The sequence below is a fragment of the Maniola hyperantus genome, chromosome 24, assembly GCF_902806685.2.
Source record: "Maniola hyperantus chromosome 24, iAphHyp1.2, whole genome shotgun sequence".
Classification (NCBI taxonomy): domain Eukaryota; kingdom Metazoa; phylum Arthropoda; class Insecta; order Lepidoptera; family Nymphalidae; genus Maniola; species Maniola hyperantus.
In genome coordinates, this window is record NC_048559.1 from 5,350,069 (window position 1) to 5,370,044 (window position 19,976).

General features: G+C 39.8%; 1 protein-coding gene across 1 annotated transcript; it reads right to left on the reverse strand.

Annotated features, from left to right (window-relative positions):
- Window positions 1-1,072: 1,072 nt before the first annotated feature.
- Window positions 1,073-18,789, reverse strand: slou (homeodomain transcription factor slouch). Its single transcript, XM_034981344.2, has 3 exons — window positions 18,153-18,789; window positions 2,587-2,906; window positions 1,073-2,222 (listed from the first exon to the last, which is right to left on the reverse strand). Exons 1-3 carry the CDS (start codon window positions 18,436-18,438, stop codon window positions 1,974-1,976), a joined length of 855 nt encoding a protein of 284 aa, XP_034837235.1. The 5' UTR covers window positions 18,439-18,789; the 3' UTR covers window positions 1,073-1,973.
- Between the last annotated feature and the right edge of the window lie 1,187 nt (window positions 18,790-19,976).

Consider the following 19,976-nt stretch of genomic DNA (forward strand, 5'->3'; position numbering starts at 1 on the left):
GTTTGGCGAAATTGCATGGGAAAGGGGCTGTCTCCACGAGCGAGAGTATCGCGACGATATTATCGTCGTGCCACGTATTTCTATATACTCTCTAAGAACGTGTCTCCACACGGCGATGATATCGCGGCGATGCGACGAGTGGCAATGTGCGCGCGTAACGTCGTCCTATCGCCGCGGTATCGTCGCTACTGGTGGCGCGCTCGCCGCAGAACGTGGCGCTCTCGCAGCGAGCGCGCGGCGGGCGCGCTCTCAAACGCCACTACATCCATAATTAAGAATTATTTTATTAACTGAGACACTACTTATTTCGCTCTTGTCTGGCACCTAACTGAACTCTTTCAACAAAAGCACAACGCATCGAAAATGCGGCGATTCCGTTACGAGTCGTCGCGGACACGCTGTGATTCCGTCACGAGTCGTGACGATATGGTGGCGGAATAATCGCTCGTTCGTGGAGATTACCCGACGATAGAAGCGCGGACTCGTCGCGATACTCTCGCTCGTGGAGACAGCCCCAAAGAGATGAAATCATAGTCAAATCTATGCATTAAAACAGGCAGTTTCGCTTGTCTTTCGCATGTCATACCTACAACTCATACAACGCAGTCATGGCGGAACTTTAGAGGTTTCGGTGCTAGGGTTACGCAGCGGAGATGTGCTACAGGCTTTAAGTGTATTGATAATACATATTATGTTACAATACAAATTTATACGATACAAAGTTTTAAAAATTAGCCTTAAAAGTAGGTAAACTGTACAAATATTAATACAATAATTTAATTACTGATGAGGCGAAAAAATACGCGCCGATTAATTATTGAGAGCCTCCTTGAGAGAAATTGGTTAATATTTTATTAATGTGACGTTCGCGTTTGGACAGTTTTTGTATTGGAAATACTCAATCCCATTAATTCGTCATTTAAAGGCGACGCGCGACGCTTTAAATCGGGATAGATATGAAATGTAGTCACTGGTGCCCAAAGACATCCCACGGGATTTTTAAAAACCTAAATCCACGCGGACGAAGTCGCGAGCATCATTTATCTAGTTTTAAATCTAAATATATAATAGGAAAAGGTGACTGACTGACTAACTGACTGACTGACTGATCTATCAACGCACAGCTCAAACTACTTACTGGACGGATCGGGCTGAAATTTGGCATGAAGATAGCTATTAGGAATGACGCATAGGCATTCGCTAAGAAAGGATTTTTGAAAATTCAACCCCTAAGGGGGTGAAATAGAGGTTTGAAATTTGTGTAGTCTACGCAGACGAAGTCGCGAGCATAAGCTAGTTTTAAATGTAGTCATAAGTCTTAAATAAATTCATGGTCTGAGAAATAAAAATGTGACTATTTATTTAATCATTCTTTCTTAAAATATGTATCACAATCGATTCATAATTTCATCTTAGTATGCTACTTAGTTATTTAATTATTAAAACATAGAATTGCACTATTAGTATATTACTTACAGTTATTATTTTTTACTTGTGATCAAAAGGCTTTTATTATCTCTTTATTCATGTAAACTCAAATAGGTAGTCAGCTTCCCAAAAATAAGGTAGGTAGGTCAGTTAAAGTGAAATAAAAATCAAAATACTTAGTGAGCTTTTAAGTCCAATGCTGGAAATAAGAACTTGCTTCGTAGGAGTCTATTTCAATTTACGAGCCCAAGGAATTTCGACTATGTAGGATCTTGATTGATTGAATAATTAATTGATAACTCTTTTCGCATCAAAAATTCTTAAAAGCAATATTTTATAATACTTTACATTATTTACATTTAAATTACTTATCAATTAAAATCACTCACTGTCCAATATCATAATAATTTAAGCATGTAAAACCACGTAACACTATTAATAATATTACAATAATTAATTAGTTACAAAAGTCACCACTAATTCGAAAGTACATTTTCGTTTTCCTTGTCGACCCTGGGGTCTTGGGACCCAGGTCGTTGCCACAATCACGTATGGGAATGACCCAAAGAGCCATGGCTATGGTGGTGGTTAGCAGCTAGGTGGTGGAAGTATGGGGCGTAAGGTCCAGGGCCTGTGAAGGGGTAGGGGACCCCGTGCGAGTACAACAGCCCCCCTGGATATGGACCTGAAGGGAAGGCCCCCGCTGGAGGAGGCGGCACGGTGGGGCTGTTCACATCCATCCCTGGATTCTGCTTTTTCCACTTCGTTCGACGGTTTTGGAACCAGATTTTAACCTGCACAAGAAAATCCCAAATTAAATTAGGTACCTACTACTTACAGAAAAGAGCAACCGCCGAGTTTCTTGCTGGACGCAAACGTGCTAACTGTTATCTCCCAAAGCCACCATGATCCAAACAAACGTTCCTCCCAGTGTTAGGACAATACGCAGAGAAACTTTCATCTTTTATAAAATGACGAAGGTCTGGCACCTGATTCTGAAAATTCTTTCACCAGTAAAAAGCTACATTATTTCTGAGTGACGTAGCCTATATTTTATTTTCAAAAAAATTAGAGATCCCTACGAAAATTGTAATAAGCTACCCGTGCGAAACGGCGGGTCGCTAGTTACCTAAATAATAATTGCAGTTAAAAACTAACCTGAGTTTCCGTTAGACTAAGACTCAGCGCCAAATTAAGCCTTTCACACACAGAAAGATATCTAGTAGTCTTGAATTTATTCTCCAATGACACCAATTGTTCGTAAGTAAACGCAGTTCGGGCTCTTCTGGGTTTCGTGCCCCCTTTGGAGTCCCTAGAAGACCCGTTCTTCTTTTTGGAGCCAGAACTGTTTGGGCTCTTGGGGTCGCCGTTTTCGTCGAGGTCTGATTGGGTGAGGATGTCGTCATCCATGTTGGAGGTTTGGTCATCCGTCTCCACATCGTCTGCTTCTAGGTCCGAGTGTTGGAGATGGTCTTTTACTGGAAAAGAAAGGTAAAATCGATTATTGAAATATTTCTGCACAGGCAGTTATATCTCTTCGGCTGTACCTATAAGTACCTAAGTCCCGCAAATTGCTAATGCGTGTGGCCGCAATTTTAGTGACGTCAGCTGCTGCTAGCTGATGGTATATTTTTACCTATTTCGGCTGACGTCAAAATGACGTCATTTCGATATTTTAATGAGACATGATTCCAGCGCAATAGCAATTTGCGGGACTTATATCAGTCGCATTCCATTATGTAATTTAGATCGTAATTTAGGTTGCGATGGGGCTGGCGTGTACGTGTCGGACAAAAAACCATAACAATTAAGATTTAAAAAAAATTACTTATTTGTATTTTTAGATAGGGTGTTAATGGGAGTATGGCTAGGTAAGAAGTTGCGGTCAGGCGAACTTTAAAAGGGTGCTGCTTTTTTAATAATTTTTATCCACGGCGGATTATGATAAAAGTTTTTTTAAACCTGAATCATAGGTCAATTAGGTACCTAAATAGGTACGACTTTTACGGAAATTCTTTTTTAGTAAATTACTTAGTTTTACTTTTTCCGCGCGGACAAAGTCGCGAGCATAAATAGGTACCTACCTACCTACTAAGCTAGTTATTCATAAAATCTCATGTCTACTTTTCATTAGTTACCAAACTAATAATAAATTTAAAGAATTAAAACTGCTCATAAAACGCATCAAATTCATTTAGTATAAGATCCGCAGTAAACGAAAACGACGCCTATAATTTAAATATGAAGTTATATGAAGCCAGCGAAAATTATTGCCGCAGTCTACATGTTATGACAGATAAAGATGCTGTCATTCTATAAATTGATGTTTAAATGTGCCTAAGATGTGTCCGTCTTGGTGTCCGTTTAAAAATAATAAAACGAAATGAATTTATTTATTTCAGAATTCATGTAGGTAGGTAGGCTTATGACAAAACTCTACCACCATACCATCGGTTTAGAAAGCAGGTTGTACTGAGAAGAACCAGCAAGAAACTCAGCAGTTGCTCTTGTCATAAGGCAAAATCATCAAAATGTTTCAATAAGATAGGTATTTAAAGTTCAATGTAGTATTTCCAATGTTTTATATTTATAGGTGCATAGAAGCAATTGGCTTCGCATTCAGCAACAAGATATACCTACTGTCTGTCTGTCCGTCTGTCTGTCAATAAACCTACAGGGTACTTCCCGTTGACCTAGAATCATGAAATTTGGCAGGTAGGTAGATCTTATAGCTGACATTTGGGGAAAAATCTGAAAACCGTGAATTTAGGGTTAGATCACACAAAATAAATTTTCAACTTTAGAAGTGAGTGACTATATCAAGTGAGGTATCATATTATGAAAGGGTTTTACCTGTACATTCAAAAACAGATTGTTATTTATTTATTTTTATGCATCATAGTTTTTGAATCATCGTGCAAAATGTCGAAAAAATACGACTGTAGTACGGAACCCTCATTGCGCGAGCCTGACTCGCACTTGGCCGGTTTTTTTTAACATTACATAAGTCGGTAAGTAAGTATCTGCTTATTACCCATATCCACATATTATCATTGCAACATTTTGTGCAAATTTTGTGTTTTGGAAAGAGTTTCTTGCCGGCTTGTCTCACTAGGATCTACTTTCATCTCTCGGTGGTAGCGCCCTGAGTCTCTGACCACAAGTTTTCCGACATGAAATAAAATTTTACATCTGAAGTATTAACTAAATAATTTTAAATAGGTACATATCAAAAATTGCGTAACCGGCAGGAATCGAACCCGCATCTTCTGGGTTCGCGCCCGATGCCTTGACCACTCGGCCACGGTCTCGCTTACTGCCAATGACGAAATTGGTGATATGTAGATATGTTAACTCAGTACTGAAGCAGTATTAATCCCAATAATGTTAAAAATGTGAAAGTTTGTATTTTGATAATAATAATCGTTCACATTAGAATGACTGAACAGATTTGGCTATTGGAATGGAGCTTAAATTAACCCAATATAGAATACTTTTTATCGCAAAAAAAAGTTTCGGCAGGATTTTTAAAAACCTATATAAGTAAGTAGATAATCATGCGGACAAAGACGCGGGCATCAATTAATTACTATTCACAATTTGAAAACTTGCTTGCTAGGTTGCTTTAAATCTGTAGCTGTGGTGATTTTATTAATGATATTTTATCGCTATTCCACTGCGATTCGGCCATTCCGTCGTTCCAACTAAACACCGGGACAATTCCGCTAATATTTATACATCCTGTCGGCCATTAGACCGAGTAGTTCACTAATTTCACTAAACACAATAAAACACTCGTAAATTATATTTTAATGTTTCCGGACATTTAAATTTTGTTGCCAATGTTGCCGTGTTAAAAATTAATAGCCCTAAAACCATTTTGCAGTGGCAACACTTGTAGATTGAGAGGGAAACGGAAACGATCGTTATATCATTCTGAAAATGTTTCGTATTGACGTGACGATTCCATATAAAAATCTAACTGGAAAACGTTAAGCAACACGCCTCAAAGAAAACTTGAGAGCAGGGCTAAGAATCCCGAAAAATCAAAGAGGAAACTCTTATTTTATTTATTTATTTTATTATTCATGTACCAAAATTGTAGTTACAAAGTAATAATAAATTAAGTTACATTGGAAATGCTTAACTCTTGAGGAAAACGGGATTCTTAATGGCCCACCCGTTTAAACGATATTTATGAAATTTGGTTCAGAGATAGCTTGCATCACGCAGACTGACATGGGCTACTTTTTATCCCGGAAAATGAAAGAATTCCCAATTTCACTACGATGTAAAACATAGGTTTACCACAATGAATTCTATGCATATAGAAGTGATTGGTTTACGTACGATCTCTATATTTCCTTTTCTACAGATAACATTTTGAAAAGAGTTTCTGTCACTGCACTATTCTTCAATGCTGAGGGTCATAACCCCTTTCCGTTATTCACAATGGTAGGCTTGGTATACCTAATAATGCAGTGGGTTCCCAGACCCTAGAAATAGTTTTAAACCTGCTATATAAGCGAATTAGTATCATTAAATAGGACCTACATTTTTGACCGTATGGTCCGGTATTGTAGCACATATTTTAGCTTTTTTCTTTTAAAGTCGTATTCCTCATTGCTGAGGGTCGTGACTCCTTTCCATTAATCACATGATGGCAGGAGTTCTCTTGGGATAATAATGCGGTGGGTTCCCAGATCGAAAAGAAGGAGATTTCGATTCTTAGCTTTTACAGTTATTATCAGATATTAGTGATAATAACCTGGACCGACGCGACCTTAAAGTGCTCTCAGAGGCATGGAGGAAACGAAAAGACCAAATTTGAACCTCCAAAGTTGGTCACCCATCCAGTTACCTACCGATTTAGGGCAACATTGCTTGACAATTGCAATCAATTGATAGGTATGCGTTGCCTGTTGTCACAACTAGGCCACACGTCTAAAAATTAACTAAAACTACCTATCCAAAATTATTATGCTAAAATATCTGACCACACGATGCCTTCTGGGGACAGGAGTCGCTTTTTGGTGGGAAATTATAAAGTGTAATATTTATAAGTGTTTTATTTGTGTTCGACGTTTTGGGTACTTTTCCTTGTATTTTATGTTAACCACACTGAATTTCATGTATTAATTTGCTGTAACAGAAATACATATTTCTCGCTTTAAGATGGATTACTTCCGCAACCGAATGTGCGTTTTATTTGTAAATTTTTAATTTTTATATTATTCTAGACCATTAGGTAGGTACTGTATTTATTAGGAGCATAACTATACTATTTCTAACAATCATTACAATTTTTTTTTCTATCTATGAATTTAACTGTGTGGATCATACGAAAGAATTATAACCAGTTTTCCACAAGAAACTATGTATAAATAATTGTAAATCAAATAAGTAGGTACTAATACACCCAGGTAAGTATAGGAAGGCACTAGGTAGTAAAATATACCTAGGTACGTAAGTACCTAACTATTATATTGTTGGTTTTTTAATAAAAAAGCGACCAAACGCCCATGAACGTTTTCAGTACTAAAGGAACCGCCAATGCATTGTCGGCCTTTCAGGAATATGTCGGTCCGTCACTTCAATAGACAATAACCCCATATTGGAATCTAACTGGAACGCGCCGCCGCCGCCGCGCCGCCGAAGGGAGTCGATTCCGCAGTTTGCATGTGCGTGGAAAAACGGATCTGGCACAACTTGGAAATAAAGGGAAATCTCTATTTTTAAACCAGCAAACAAAGATCCACGGACCACGACTCATAAATACAAACGTCATGATATCTCAAAAACATATCATAAGCGATAATTTGAAACTTTATAATACAAAGCAAAACATATTTTCTGACACTTTATTGCCAATATTCAATAACGAATAACGTCACAACTACGAAAGCGTATCAATTAAAAATAAGACTTACGAGGTTAATGATTAAGCTCAAATTAGGTTGTTGATATGAATCGTTTAAGATTTTCCTCGGTAAAGTCGGTTGTCCAGATCGCCCTGTACGAATTAGCGCTATAAAATCACAAGCAGATGTTCTGTCGACAGATATATTGTGGGTGCGCTTGCGACGCGTGACTCAAAATAAATTAAAATACGTCCTATAAGGGCTACGTTCCAGTAGTAGATTCACGTGTAGAAACAAATGTTATTTTTATTTTGTACCTTTTTTTTTTCGAGGGGGAAATCTTCTGAAGATACCCAATCGGGTTATGTGGGATTTCTACCCACTAAAACCCCCTCGGTGGCCCTCCTCAGTGCGTTATTGAGAGGCTCCGGGAACTCTAAAGAACGTACGCCGGTGCCTCTCTCGCGCGACGCCCGTTGGACACATCCTGGAGAAAGTGCAGCCACTCGCGACTTCAAAGTCCTAGCGCCAGGGACTATTGGGACATTTACTTTGTACCTAGTGTTTTTCGAAGTCAGTTTTTTAAAATATTTTTTAAAGAATGCCGAAGCCGTTTACATGTTTTACGAAATTTGGTATAGAAATACGAAGTAGGTACAGAGAGGGACGAGCTACTACGGTAAGGCTACTTTTCGTCCTGGACAATCAAAAGTTCCCACAGGATTTTTAAAAACCGACACGGGTGAAGCCGCGGACATCAGCTAGTACCATAATATTATAGGCACATAAGTAGGTAAATAATGTCACAGAAATATAAAAGTACAACGATAAAAAAAAAAATGTGCCAAGTGTGCTGAAGGTAAGGTACTAATTATAGGGAGGTATTCATCTAATTAAAAAAGCTGCGATAGCCTAGTGGTTAGGACGTCCGCCTTCTAATCGGAGTTCGGGGGTTCGATCCCGGGCACGCACCTCTAACTTTTTGGAGTTATGTGCGTTTTAATTAATTAAATATCACTTGCTTTAACGGTGAAGGAAAACATCGTGAGGAAACCTGCATGCCTGAGAGTTCTCCATAATGTTCTCAAAGGTGTGTGAAGTCTACCAATCCGCACATGGCCAGCGTGGTAGACTATGGCCAAAAACCCTTCTCACTCTGAGAGGAGACCCGCGCTCTGTAGTGAGCCGGTGATGGGTTGATCATGATGATGATGATTCATCTAAATCTAAATATAAGTAATATAAAAGGAAAAGGTGACTGACTGACTGACTGATCTATCAACGCGCCGATCAAACTACTGGACGGATCGGGCTGGAAATTTGGCATGCAGATAACTATTATGACATAGGCAGCCGTTAAGAAAGGGTTTTTGAAAGTTCAACTCCTAAGAGGTTGAAATAGGGGTTTGAAAATTGTGTAGTCTACGCGGACGAAGTCGCGAGCATAAGTTAGTTTAAAAAAAAAGTACCTATTATATTAATATAATGAAATATTTAGATCCGCTTTTCCAAACAAAACAGATTGGCGGGTAGTCGCAAAAGTGGAGCCTTTCCCTAGCTTTTCCCCTAAATAGGCATCGTGGCTATCAAAGCTTGTAGGCCGTGTAAACACTGGTCGGATTTGCAAGTAGGGAGGGAAAACCTACCTACTATACCTACCTAAGTATGTACCTAGGTATCATAATACTAGCTGAAGCCTGCGAATTCGCGTAGATTTAAATTTAATTTTTTTTTTATAGTCTAGTCGATGTCACTCTGCAGGACTTTACATTTATTATTTAAAAAGCCTTTTATAGGTATGAGTTATACTTACTTTGCTGAACGAATAACGGATTTACATTTTATACTAGCTGATGCCCGCGACTTCGTCCGCGTGGATTAAGGTTATTCAAAATCCCATACGAACTCTTTAATTGTCCGGGATAAAAAGTAGCCTAAATTTCAGCCAAATCTGTCCAGTAGCTTTAGCGTTAAAGAGTAACATACGAGATAACTGTGACACTGCGGAGTATCGAAAGGTAGGTACTCGTAGGTAGGTGTATCTAAATGATTCGTCAAATAATTTGAGGTTGGACATGTTGCCAGTTCACAATCGTTAATACCTATAGGTACCAATAAAGGTTAGGTATATCTATTATACTTACTGTACATGCAAACATAATATCAAAGTCAGGATCAAAAGCTTTTACACAATAATTTTCAGTCTCGAAACACGGTCCGCCCAAATCCCTGCGAGGAAAGGCACTTGTAATCGAGAGGGCTTTATTAATTACAAACTTGAACCGCAAATTCCCCCTTCTATCTATTGGCAAGCTATTAAGAACTTTGGAGTACACTAAATAAAGCTAAAAATCCCTTGACACTATTACATTAGTACAAACTTCGAACCTTACTTTTGGGCGTAAGCGTTCCAACTCCTTTGTTGGGTATGCCAACGAAATTTAAACTCTAAAGATTGTAGATTACGGTGTATTTTTATGAGGAATGGATCCGTAAACAAGGACCATCAATTTGTTAAATGAAGAAAATAGAGAAGTGTAATTTGGGTAGAATTCTTGGTCGGGTGATTCCGGGAGAGGGTGTATCCGTGTTCGCAGTTATGTTAAACGATATTGCAAGCGTTTCAGACTTAATTTATTTGTCATGTGTGTTTTAAGTGCTGTATATTAAAAGTGAACCTATTTACTAACTAGCTTACGATTAAATTATCTTATAGGTAGGTACCTACATACCTAGACAGAGGCGTCTCTAGCCCTTGTGGCGCACGTGTGCAACCAGTACCCTGGCGCCCTCTAGTCTAGTAGGAGCAGGGTCAAAATGGAATACTAAGTAACAGTTATATTTTCAAACGGAAATTTGGATGCAAATGGTGCAATTTTAAATGATGACGGCGTCGGCCATAACACGAGCGCAGGGTCTTTGAGAGCGCCGGCATCGACGCATCTTTGGAGGTGTCGCATTAGAGGGCGCTCGGCGCCCCCTTAGACCCGGCGCCCGTGTGCGCCGCACACCCTGCACCATAGGTAAAGACGCCTCTGCCTACTTACTTAGGTCCTAATTAGTATACCTAACTACGAGTAAGTATCACGTAGGTATACCTACAGACTCGACTGACTCGAAACGCCTTTGTGTGTATAAGTAGTAATAAAATATATAAATACTTATTCTTCTTTCTCTTCGAGTGCCATCTCCTAAGGCTATGATTTTATTCACAGCTGCTCTAAACATTGGCCTTGTAAGTTGTAATAAACGGATAAACTCATATTGAACGTGGACACTGACAGTTGGCCTCGTCCACTAAAGTCGCTCAGCATGCTATGGAGCGAACTATGTTAGGTATCACTCTCAGGGATAAAATCCGCAACGAGGAAATTCGCAGAAGAACAAAAGCGACCGACATAGCTAAAAGGATTAGCAAGCTGAAGTAGCAATGGGCAGGTCATGTCTGTCGCAGAACCGACGGCCGATGGGAATGACCTCCAGCGCGCTGGACCAATGACCTGAAGAAGGATGAGGAAGGCGGAGGACCTTGTTTGGTGGCGCGCTCTTGGAAAGGCTCTAGGAAAGGAAAATTTTGTGAATATTCGTATCTCTACCTAAGTATATTGAAACTTGAAAGTCAAAATAGAAAAAGCTATCACAAGTCACAACAACACCTGTGTCCAGAGGCGCATCGAGCTAAATGCTGAATGTCACTTCGACTATACTTTTAAATAGTGACACTTCACTTGAACATCTTATTTTAGTGATAGACAACCGAATGAACATTGAACATGCCAAGTCAGAAAATTACCGGCGAAAATTAACGATTTTAACAATTACGTAAAACCGGGGTAAACTCAACTTTGAAGTGGTGTAAACACGAAATGAAAGGGGTGTTTACACCATGAACCCGAGCGCGGAGGCGCGTAAACGAGGGCTTAATGCTGCCAGCGCTGACTTTTTAATTACTACCCTGAAATTACGTGAAAACCGCCCCGTGACACCGCCGCGAATTGCAACGGCCTTAAATAGGTCACGGCTCAGGTTTGCCGCAAAATTACAATTTTAAACTGCTTTTTTTTTCATCATAATCAACACATCGCTGGACCACTACCGAGCACATGGACTTTACTACCACCACATAAAGTAATAATAGGTAGGTACCTATGTTTCATTAGGTAGTAAGTAGGTACCTAGGTACTTAGCGATACAAAAGTAGATAAGTACCTAATGGTACGATTACACCTACCGAGTAGTGAAGCGAGACAGTAAAATGTCACTCGGCCGAGACAGTGCTGTGGCTGAGAAATTGTGGCGAAATTGCACTCGTTAAGTGTTTATACCAACCGAGTACTCGGCCGAGAACACTGACTCGCCACTGTACTCGTTAGGTGTAATCGTACCATCAGTAGCTAGGTACTTAGCGATGCAAACGCGCGCTACTGAATCGCTGCAAAAAGTCGCAGTGGGCGATCTCCCTTATTACCTATCTCTACACTAACTATAAACGACAGGTCGAGATGGCAATCGGGGTATGAGGCGGGGGACGCCCCGCACACCCACATGTCACCAGCACTGTCCCGCACTGCCCAATTGCCATATCGACTTGTCACGGCACTTAGTCGTCAGGGCAACGATCTGCGTTGCGAATCGGAGAGTGCGGAAAAAATTACGATTTCTATAGGGTTAGTAGGTACCTACTTACTATGAGATGTTACTACTCACGAACTTTAATAGAATTCGATCGTCGAACACAAGAACCTCAAAGTAAAATGGGCTTAAACCTCTTGTTTTAAAGTCGAAAACTCATTAGGTAGGTAGGTAGAGGTACCTAACTACCACCGATTTAATTTCGCAAGCTTTCCGCTTGGACTGCTGGCTGTAGATACCTATTTTGTTATTTGGACGAACTATGGATTTGAATAAATTATTCAACAAGATAAAGTTAAAAACTAAAACCCGACTATGATCGTCTTCATAAACGCTGAAATACCTACTATAGTAAGCTAATAAAGCTAAAATACTATAGGTAGTAGGTAGGTATACTCACCAAGTTTCATTTTACATTAACGTTCAAATGTTTTGACGCTCGAATTCTATCAACGTTGGTGAGATGTAAAATCTTGTACTAACTCCTACAGTACTAAATAGATGCTCGCAAAAAATGGCACTGCGAAAAAAGCACGCGATTTTTTTTGCGGGCGTTTCTAAAAATATTTGCGACTTACGAAATTCGATAAAATATCAGCATCTAGGTAAACGGTGACACTGAAGCTAGATCTACCTATACAATACTATTTAACGAAACCTTTTTCACAATTCTTTGTGGAAAAGTACTGAGGAAAACGCTAATGGAAAAAAGGGGACTTGATTTTGCCGTTTCTATTTAGTTTAGATATGAATACCTACAACTATCGATAGGTATAATATTATCGTCCCTGTAGAGCAAAAAGATACTAAGTTCAAAAATCGGTCAAGGACTCTCTATTCCCTCACTCTCATAGCCCGTTGAGACGGAAATCCGACACGACCGGAGAGAGATTAGGTGCAGGACCAACGGCTTCACATACATCTCTAATGATACACCACCAACTAACTCCAGACTAGGTAGTAGGTAGGTAGATACCTATATAATCCGCGACAGGTTAAGATGACGATCGGGGTATGAGACGGGCGGACGCCACGCACACCCGCGCCAGCCAGGGTTAGCGCGGGGGCTGTGCGGGTGTACGGGGCGTTATCCCTCTCCGATTGCCATTTCAAACTACTTACTATACCTACGTACCTACTTACTGAGAATTTCTTAACCGAAAAATCCATTAGGAATCTAGATACTTAATTATTTTTGGTTGGACCCGAAAATCAAACTCAGAGCATATTATTATATTCTGTGCCTAGAGCCTCATCATCCGCAGTCGAACAAGCTAACCACTAGAATCTAGATCAGTAATACGTATAAAAAAATATAATAAAAGGAAAAGTTGACTGACTGATCTGATCTATCAACGCACAGCTCAAACTACTTATACTTACTGGACAGATCAGGCTGAAATATTTCCGTTGTGAAAGGATTTTTGAAATTTGAACTCCTAAGGGGGTAAGATAGGGGTTTAGTATTCTACGCGGACCAAGTCGCGGGCTTAAGCTAGTCCCTCATAATATTATAGGGATGACTCCCTATCATATCATAAAATATGTAAAACAAATCGAATTTACGGACTCCAAAAACCCTTGTCCAAGCGAAGTAAAGCCTCCTCGCGCCTAAAGAGCCGAAAAATAAGCCAACATGGACCGTGAACGAACGAAATTTATGTCCGTTTGACCCCCGAAACGCCTTATTCACCTTTTATTTTTATTTGAGTGAGCAAGGAACAAATCTTAGCGTAAAAGGGATAATAAAATAATCGTTAGATTCGTTTAGACGAGTCTAATTTCACGGATTGGTGCCCAAAGGGACGGCGGCTAAGGGTTGGGTGCTCTCTGTCTGACTTATGGGGGAATTTGGTGTTTTCTCACTCTAGTGGGGACCAATGGTGTATAGAAGTTAGTGTAGGTACGTATTTGCATGGTAATTGTACAGGTTCCAAAGGTTTTTAAAATTCAACTAATTACTTACTTAGGTAAGTAGTTATAGGTACTTAGATACCTACATGACGTTAACCCTTGACTTCAATCTAACCTGGTGGTAATTGATGATGCAGTCTAAGATGGAAACGAGCTAACTTGGAAGGGATATGGTAGTTTTATTAAACTCATACTTATCTCAGATACCTACCCCTTGTTATCGATTTCTACATGGCATCATACTGGAATGCTAAATCGCTTGGCGGCACGGCTTTATGCCGGTAGGGTGGTACACTCCACGGTCGTATAGCCTCCCACCCACCAGACCAGAGATAATTTCGAAATTATAAAATCCCAAATTGTCGCCGGGAGTCGTACCTGAGATCTCCTACCTATATGACCACAGCGGGTCATCACCGACTCTTTTTTGACGATCTCCCTGATTGTTAGAATAGGATTCTTTTTTTAAAGTTGTGGTTGCTTAAACTGTTTCTAAATCTGCAAGTCTGCAAGTCTAGCATCAACGTTCGACAGCTGTGTGTGTTGATGGCAATCATTTCGGATTTAGAGCTTGGGATAGTCTGTATTCCGGAGACAATACCTATAAACTAGAGACTAGGCTAGTAGGTACCTACTTTTTATCCCTGTAACATCCCTGAAATCCAAGAGTTTCCACGGGATTTTTAAAATATCTTAACCCACGCGGACGGGGTCGGGGGGTAATCATTTAGTAGTAACCTACCTGTTCTATTTATAACATTAGGTTTATTGTTATTGTTCTAATAATATTAGGTAGACAAACAACCATGAAAAATACACATTTTCAAGATCCTTAAAGTAAGATCTGATAGTCAAATGAGGTGGAAACAATGACTATAATAAAGTATCCCATATAATACATCAAGTACCTACCTACGTTCTTATCGGGCATCTTAATGGGCGGCCATTTTGAATTTAATGCTGCAAACATTTTCCTATCGGAAGAAATAGAGGAATTGAAAATTCATAAGTTTTGTAGGAGGAAATCTATAGGAGAATCAAGATGACCGATGTCAGCTCAACGAATGGAGCTGGAGTGAAGACCGCGTACCAGCATGCGCAGTGTGGGACGAACACCAACCCGCTGGACTGACGACCAAGAAGTTAGCGGGAAGTGGGACAACGTACATATATTTAGATACATATATCTAGTACCTACCTATCTACAAATAGAAGGAAAGCTAAGACTGACTGACTGAGCTATCAAGTATCAACGCACAGCTCGCACAAGAGGCGTCTCTAGCCCTTGTGGCGCCCGTGTGCAACCAGTATACCCTGGCGCCTTCTAGTCTAGTAGGAGCAGGGTCAAAATGGAATACTAACAGTTATATTTTCAAACGGAAATTCGGATGCAAATGGTGCAATTTTAAATGATAATTTTAAATGATGACGGCGTCGGCCATAACACGAGCGCAGGGTCTTTGAGAGCGCCGGCATCGACGCATCTTTGGAGGTGTCGCATTAGAGGGCGCTCGGCGCCCCCTTAGACCCGGCGCCCGTGTGCGCCGCACACCCTGCACCATAGGTAAAGACGCCTCTGAGTCGCACTACAACATAGGGTTATTCACGGGGGGGACTAACAAATTCCTGAATTTTTGCTCGCTATCTCTATTTAAAAAAAGGTAGACATCCGCTAAGAAAAGATTATTGAAAATTCAACCCCTAACCCCCCGCTTCCACTTGTCGTTTGTCGGGTCCGGATTTAAAATAGATGTTCCAGGGAACATTAAGCGACAAACGACAAGTGGCAACGGGGGTCAGTGGGTAAAATAGGGCTTTGAAATTTGTGTAGTCAGGAAAAAAATAGGAAAACATCACAATTTTAATTCAACAAACAACATCCCGGAGGTTGACCGGAAGTTACAAATCTGTCGACACTCAGCAGCGGCGGCAGCGACGTTCTCAGTGTAGATCTTAATGTACCTTACCTACATGTAAATACGGACAGAGTCTGTCTGTTGTGTCGTGTAGTTTTTACAAAATTTTCTACTTCTTGGCATTAGCTTATAGGTACCTACCTACCTACCTACCTACCAGTGGCGTGCAGGTCATAGAGGCATAAATGCACTGCTTACCCCAGTTGTAATAGCTCAATGCAAATTTTACATTATAACCTGCCAGTAAACAGGTTCCTACCTAACTAATGCCTACCCTGGCTTCAAACCCTGTGCACGCCACTGCTACCTACTATGTTTTCAGTTTTCCTCTCTAATAAAATGTTAGCAAATATAATATAATATGTGTCTACTCTCGTTATACTTATTACCAACACTTACCTGCAGCAATTAACTATTACGGTCTGGTTTGAGTTTTGCAAGGCTTTGCAAAATCAACCCAGGCATGCACTGCCTGTAGCAACATGTCTACTCTATGCAAAAAATAACCAACTTTCCTAAATGGACGTTCCAAAAAAAGGACAACAAAGCCAATATGGCGGAACTGACATTTCAATTCACGAACCGTTTATTAGCTTCTAATAAACCAAACTAAAAATAAACTAAGTTCCGGCACACACGAGCGTAGACGTCGTTTGACTTTCGTCACGTACTTAATAGAGACTTCAAGTTCGACGGACAAGATTATTTCTTCCACTACGAATCTGTCCCCACACCTTTATCTCTATGAGTATAAAGTCTAAAATTACTTTTATGTAACCGCAGCATAACGTTGTAAAGACCTGAAAGCTTGTCACGTTATCAATCGATACTACAATGAAGTAATTTGTATAAATTGACTTTCAACTTTGGTCATTATTAAAATAATTGCCTGTTAATGTTTCACGACAGGGAAACCTTGTTAGACCGACTTGAAAAAAGGTGGACCTTGAAATTAGAAGTTTTTGTACATGTTAATTAGTTATTTCGTGACGGTACGATCAAATTGGGCTGTTCTAGGAATTGAAAATAATATGATTGTCATGATAATTGTAAAATGAAAGATCTAGGTCTTACTCTATCTATGGTGCAATTTCTAAGATACCTAAGTAATTTAAATTATAATTGGATTTGGATATTTAGGTACCAATAGGTATCTACCTAAGTACTAACTAAAACGTCGTACCTACCTGACTATATTCTATTAAATTAAAATGCTGGAGTAGGGAGGTAGGTACCTACTTTCTTACCTAGGTCCTACTACAGTGTAAAAGCAAAACGTTACTGTACTAGATACTAATTAATAAATTAAAATACCTACCTAGGTATTTCTTAGCTTTTGAACGATCTACGTACTATTGGCATCCACAACAACCCTGATGCTACGTAACCTATCTACCACTTCGGCTTGCCCTTGCTAATAAGAACAAAATATAAAACTGGAGGTACCTACCAGCTTATTTTAAAATAATTATGCTAGGTAGGTACCCATATTATTATAACTTTTTAATTTGTCATTCTCTACTTGCAGCGTTCATTTATAAAGCCCGCACTTCACTCCCGTGGAAATCGTGACGCGAAAGGCCGTTACCGGCGTGAAACAATTTTGCTTAGAGCTACCACGATTTGCACACGAGTGAAGGGCGGGCATAATAATTAACCCATTACCTCCCAGCGTCCTATTTTTAGGACACTAGTCACTACATTTAAGAAGGTACATTTTTTTTCTCATTTAAGAATATTAGGTAACTACCAACAACACTATGCAAACAAAGATACATTTATTTAGAAAGATGGTTAAGACGCTGTTTAAATGATTTTCATTGCTTTCTTTATAATGGATAGTAACTAGGCACTTAATCATAATTTATCTAAAAATCAAATAGGTAACTGAATAATTAAAATCACTTAGGTATACTTAGCCATCAATCAGGGTAGTAAATTAAGGAACGGAGAAAATTTAGAATAAGTAACAGAAAACCAAATTATAAGCCGTCGCTCGCATCTCAGTTTAATAATTTGTTTCAAATGGAAGATTTTTTCTAATAAATCTGAAAGCAAGCTAAACAGGGTATGATTTTTTTTTTAAATTGCGTATTTTAATTTAAGTGGGTAAGTAGGTACCTATACCTAGTTATTATTTAAAAAACGCAGCAGTGCTAAAACTTTTTTACCTACCTATTCAGAGTCATAAAAAATTGCGTGCCGCTATGTAGGTACTTATTTTTTTTTTTCAAATCCAAAGAAAAACGGTGGGGATGGAAAATGATCTATATTGGCGTTCCTACCTTAGGTGAGTAGGTATACCTACTTACTTTCTTATTCAAATGACGTAGCTGTACTTACGTTCTAATGGTCACGGAAAAATTAAAAATATACTTTTAAACGGACAAATTTTACTCACTGGAATCGCTATCGTCCCTATCATAATGCGGCCTCCAGTAGGTCTCGTCATATCTCAGGGGCACCTCTGACCGACCGGTAAACTTCGTGGGGTCCAAGATATTTTCCACGGAAAATGCAATCGCGGGGCGGTCGGGGGGCCTCGTGAGCCCCAACCGCCTCGTCAGGTCCACTGGTGCGGCCTCTTCTACGCCTACAACGTCAACCTCCCCGTTGGCCTCTGATTCCGCCTCGGCCTCTTCCTCCCTTCTGTCTTCTGAGCCTCGCGCCATCGCGAGCATCGTCATAGCTCTTTTTTATTTTAATATGTCACATTGAAGCTCTTTTTATTTAGGCTCTATTTTGATAGTCATTTTGTTTTCAGCACTTGATTATAAGTCTTATTTTTATACTTAATAGTTTATGCACAATTAATTAACACTTCACTGCTAGCGTTTGTTGCAATACAAGGTTTAACGTCAATATGTCCTACCTATGGGACATTTTATAAACTTATCTGTGTATTAGATTTTTTTTTTGATAAACAGTTTTAGAGTATTTTGTTATATAGAATAAATAAATCAGTTTGTCCCGCAAACGATTGCCGCTAAATATCCGTCGACGCAGGCGTAATAACGGGTCGACACGACCGTCGGCACCTAACATCGGAACGTCACGGTGTACTGAAACCGGGAACGATACGGGCGGGGACTCTCGAGGAGGGGGCAACCACCAGAGTAGGGGGAGAAGGAAAACTCGCCCGCCGATTGGCAGAGGGAAACGAGGCGTGCCAGGGGTGGAGAAACGTAATCGAGCAATAAGGTTTAAACAATTTCGTTTAATACGTTGAATTATGTAAGAGAGCGGCGAGCAAGTAATCGCGCACAAGCGATAAGGCCATTTGCGCTACTTCGTTACGTATTAATGGGGCAGGAAATTGACTTATGAATATTAGAGGTCGCGGAGAGCTGAAGATCGGGCCAAAGCGGCCCCGTGCGGCTCTGGCGGGTTATTTTCGTAGTTAAGCGCTGAAACAATGATGTTTATTGAGTTTTGAACTTAATGGGTTTTGGTCCGTGCTGCGAGCGATTTGCGCCATTAACGTGTTTGGATAGGTCTTTAAATACCTGCGAGAGTATTAACTTTTGTTAATTAAGTATAAGGGAAACTTTGCGTTGTTTAAGCGTTTGTGCTACCTATTTGTAAATGTGCGTAGAGTTAGAGTATTTTAGAATTATACTTGTACTTCGTTTAGGTAACTTCCTCAAGGAGCATTTGAAAGAAACTTTCACAGCTTTAGGAATAAAACTTTTTTGGGTGAAACACGAGAGTAGGTAATTAACTCAGATCTTTTTTCGGACAGAAGTAGGTACCTACCTATACCTAACGTTCACGTTACATACGTACTAACCTACTTAGCCGTATTTAAAATGGTCACAGCAGTTTTGAAGCTTTCCTCCCCCGAAGAAAAAAAAAAGCAGTTTTGAAGCTGATTCATTAAAAACTCCCTAAGTAGGTACCTACTATATTATTTACCTAATTTCTTAAAACGCACATAATTCCGAAAAATTAGTATCTATCTAAGTAGGTAGGTATGGTGCGTGCCCTGAATCGAACCTCCCAACGTCCCGAATAGGACGCGGATGTCCTAACTACTAGGCGATCACGGCTCATTTATATACCTACCTATGATTATTGGACCCGTTGTATCGGTAGCTCTCGGAATGAAAGTTCACGCTTGTCGAACGACCATTGTGTCTTGTCAACCGTCGACGGCTGTCAATCGTCTTTGGTGTTTTTTTTTCGAAACACTTAATCGCTGTTAAAGATCTTCTATTAAACGACA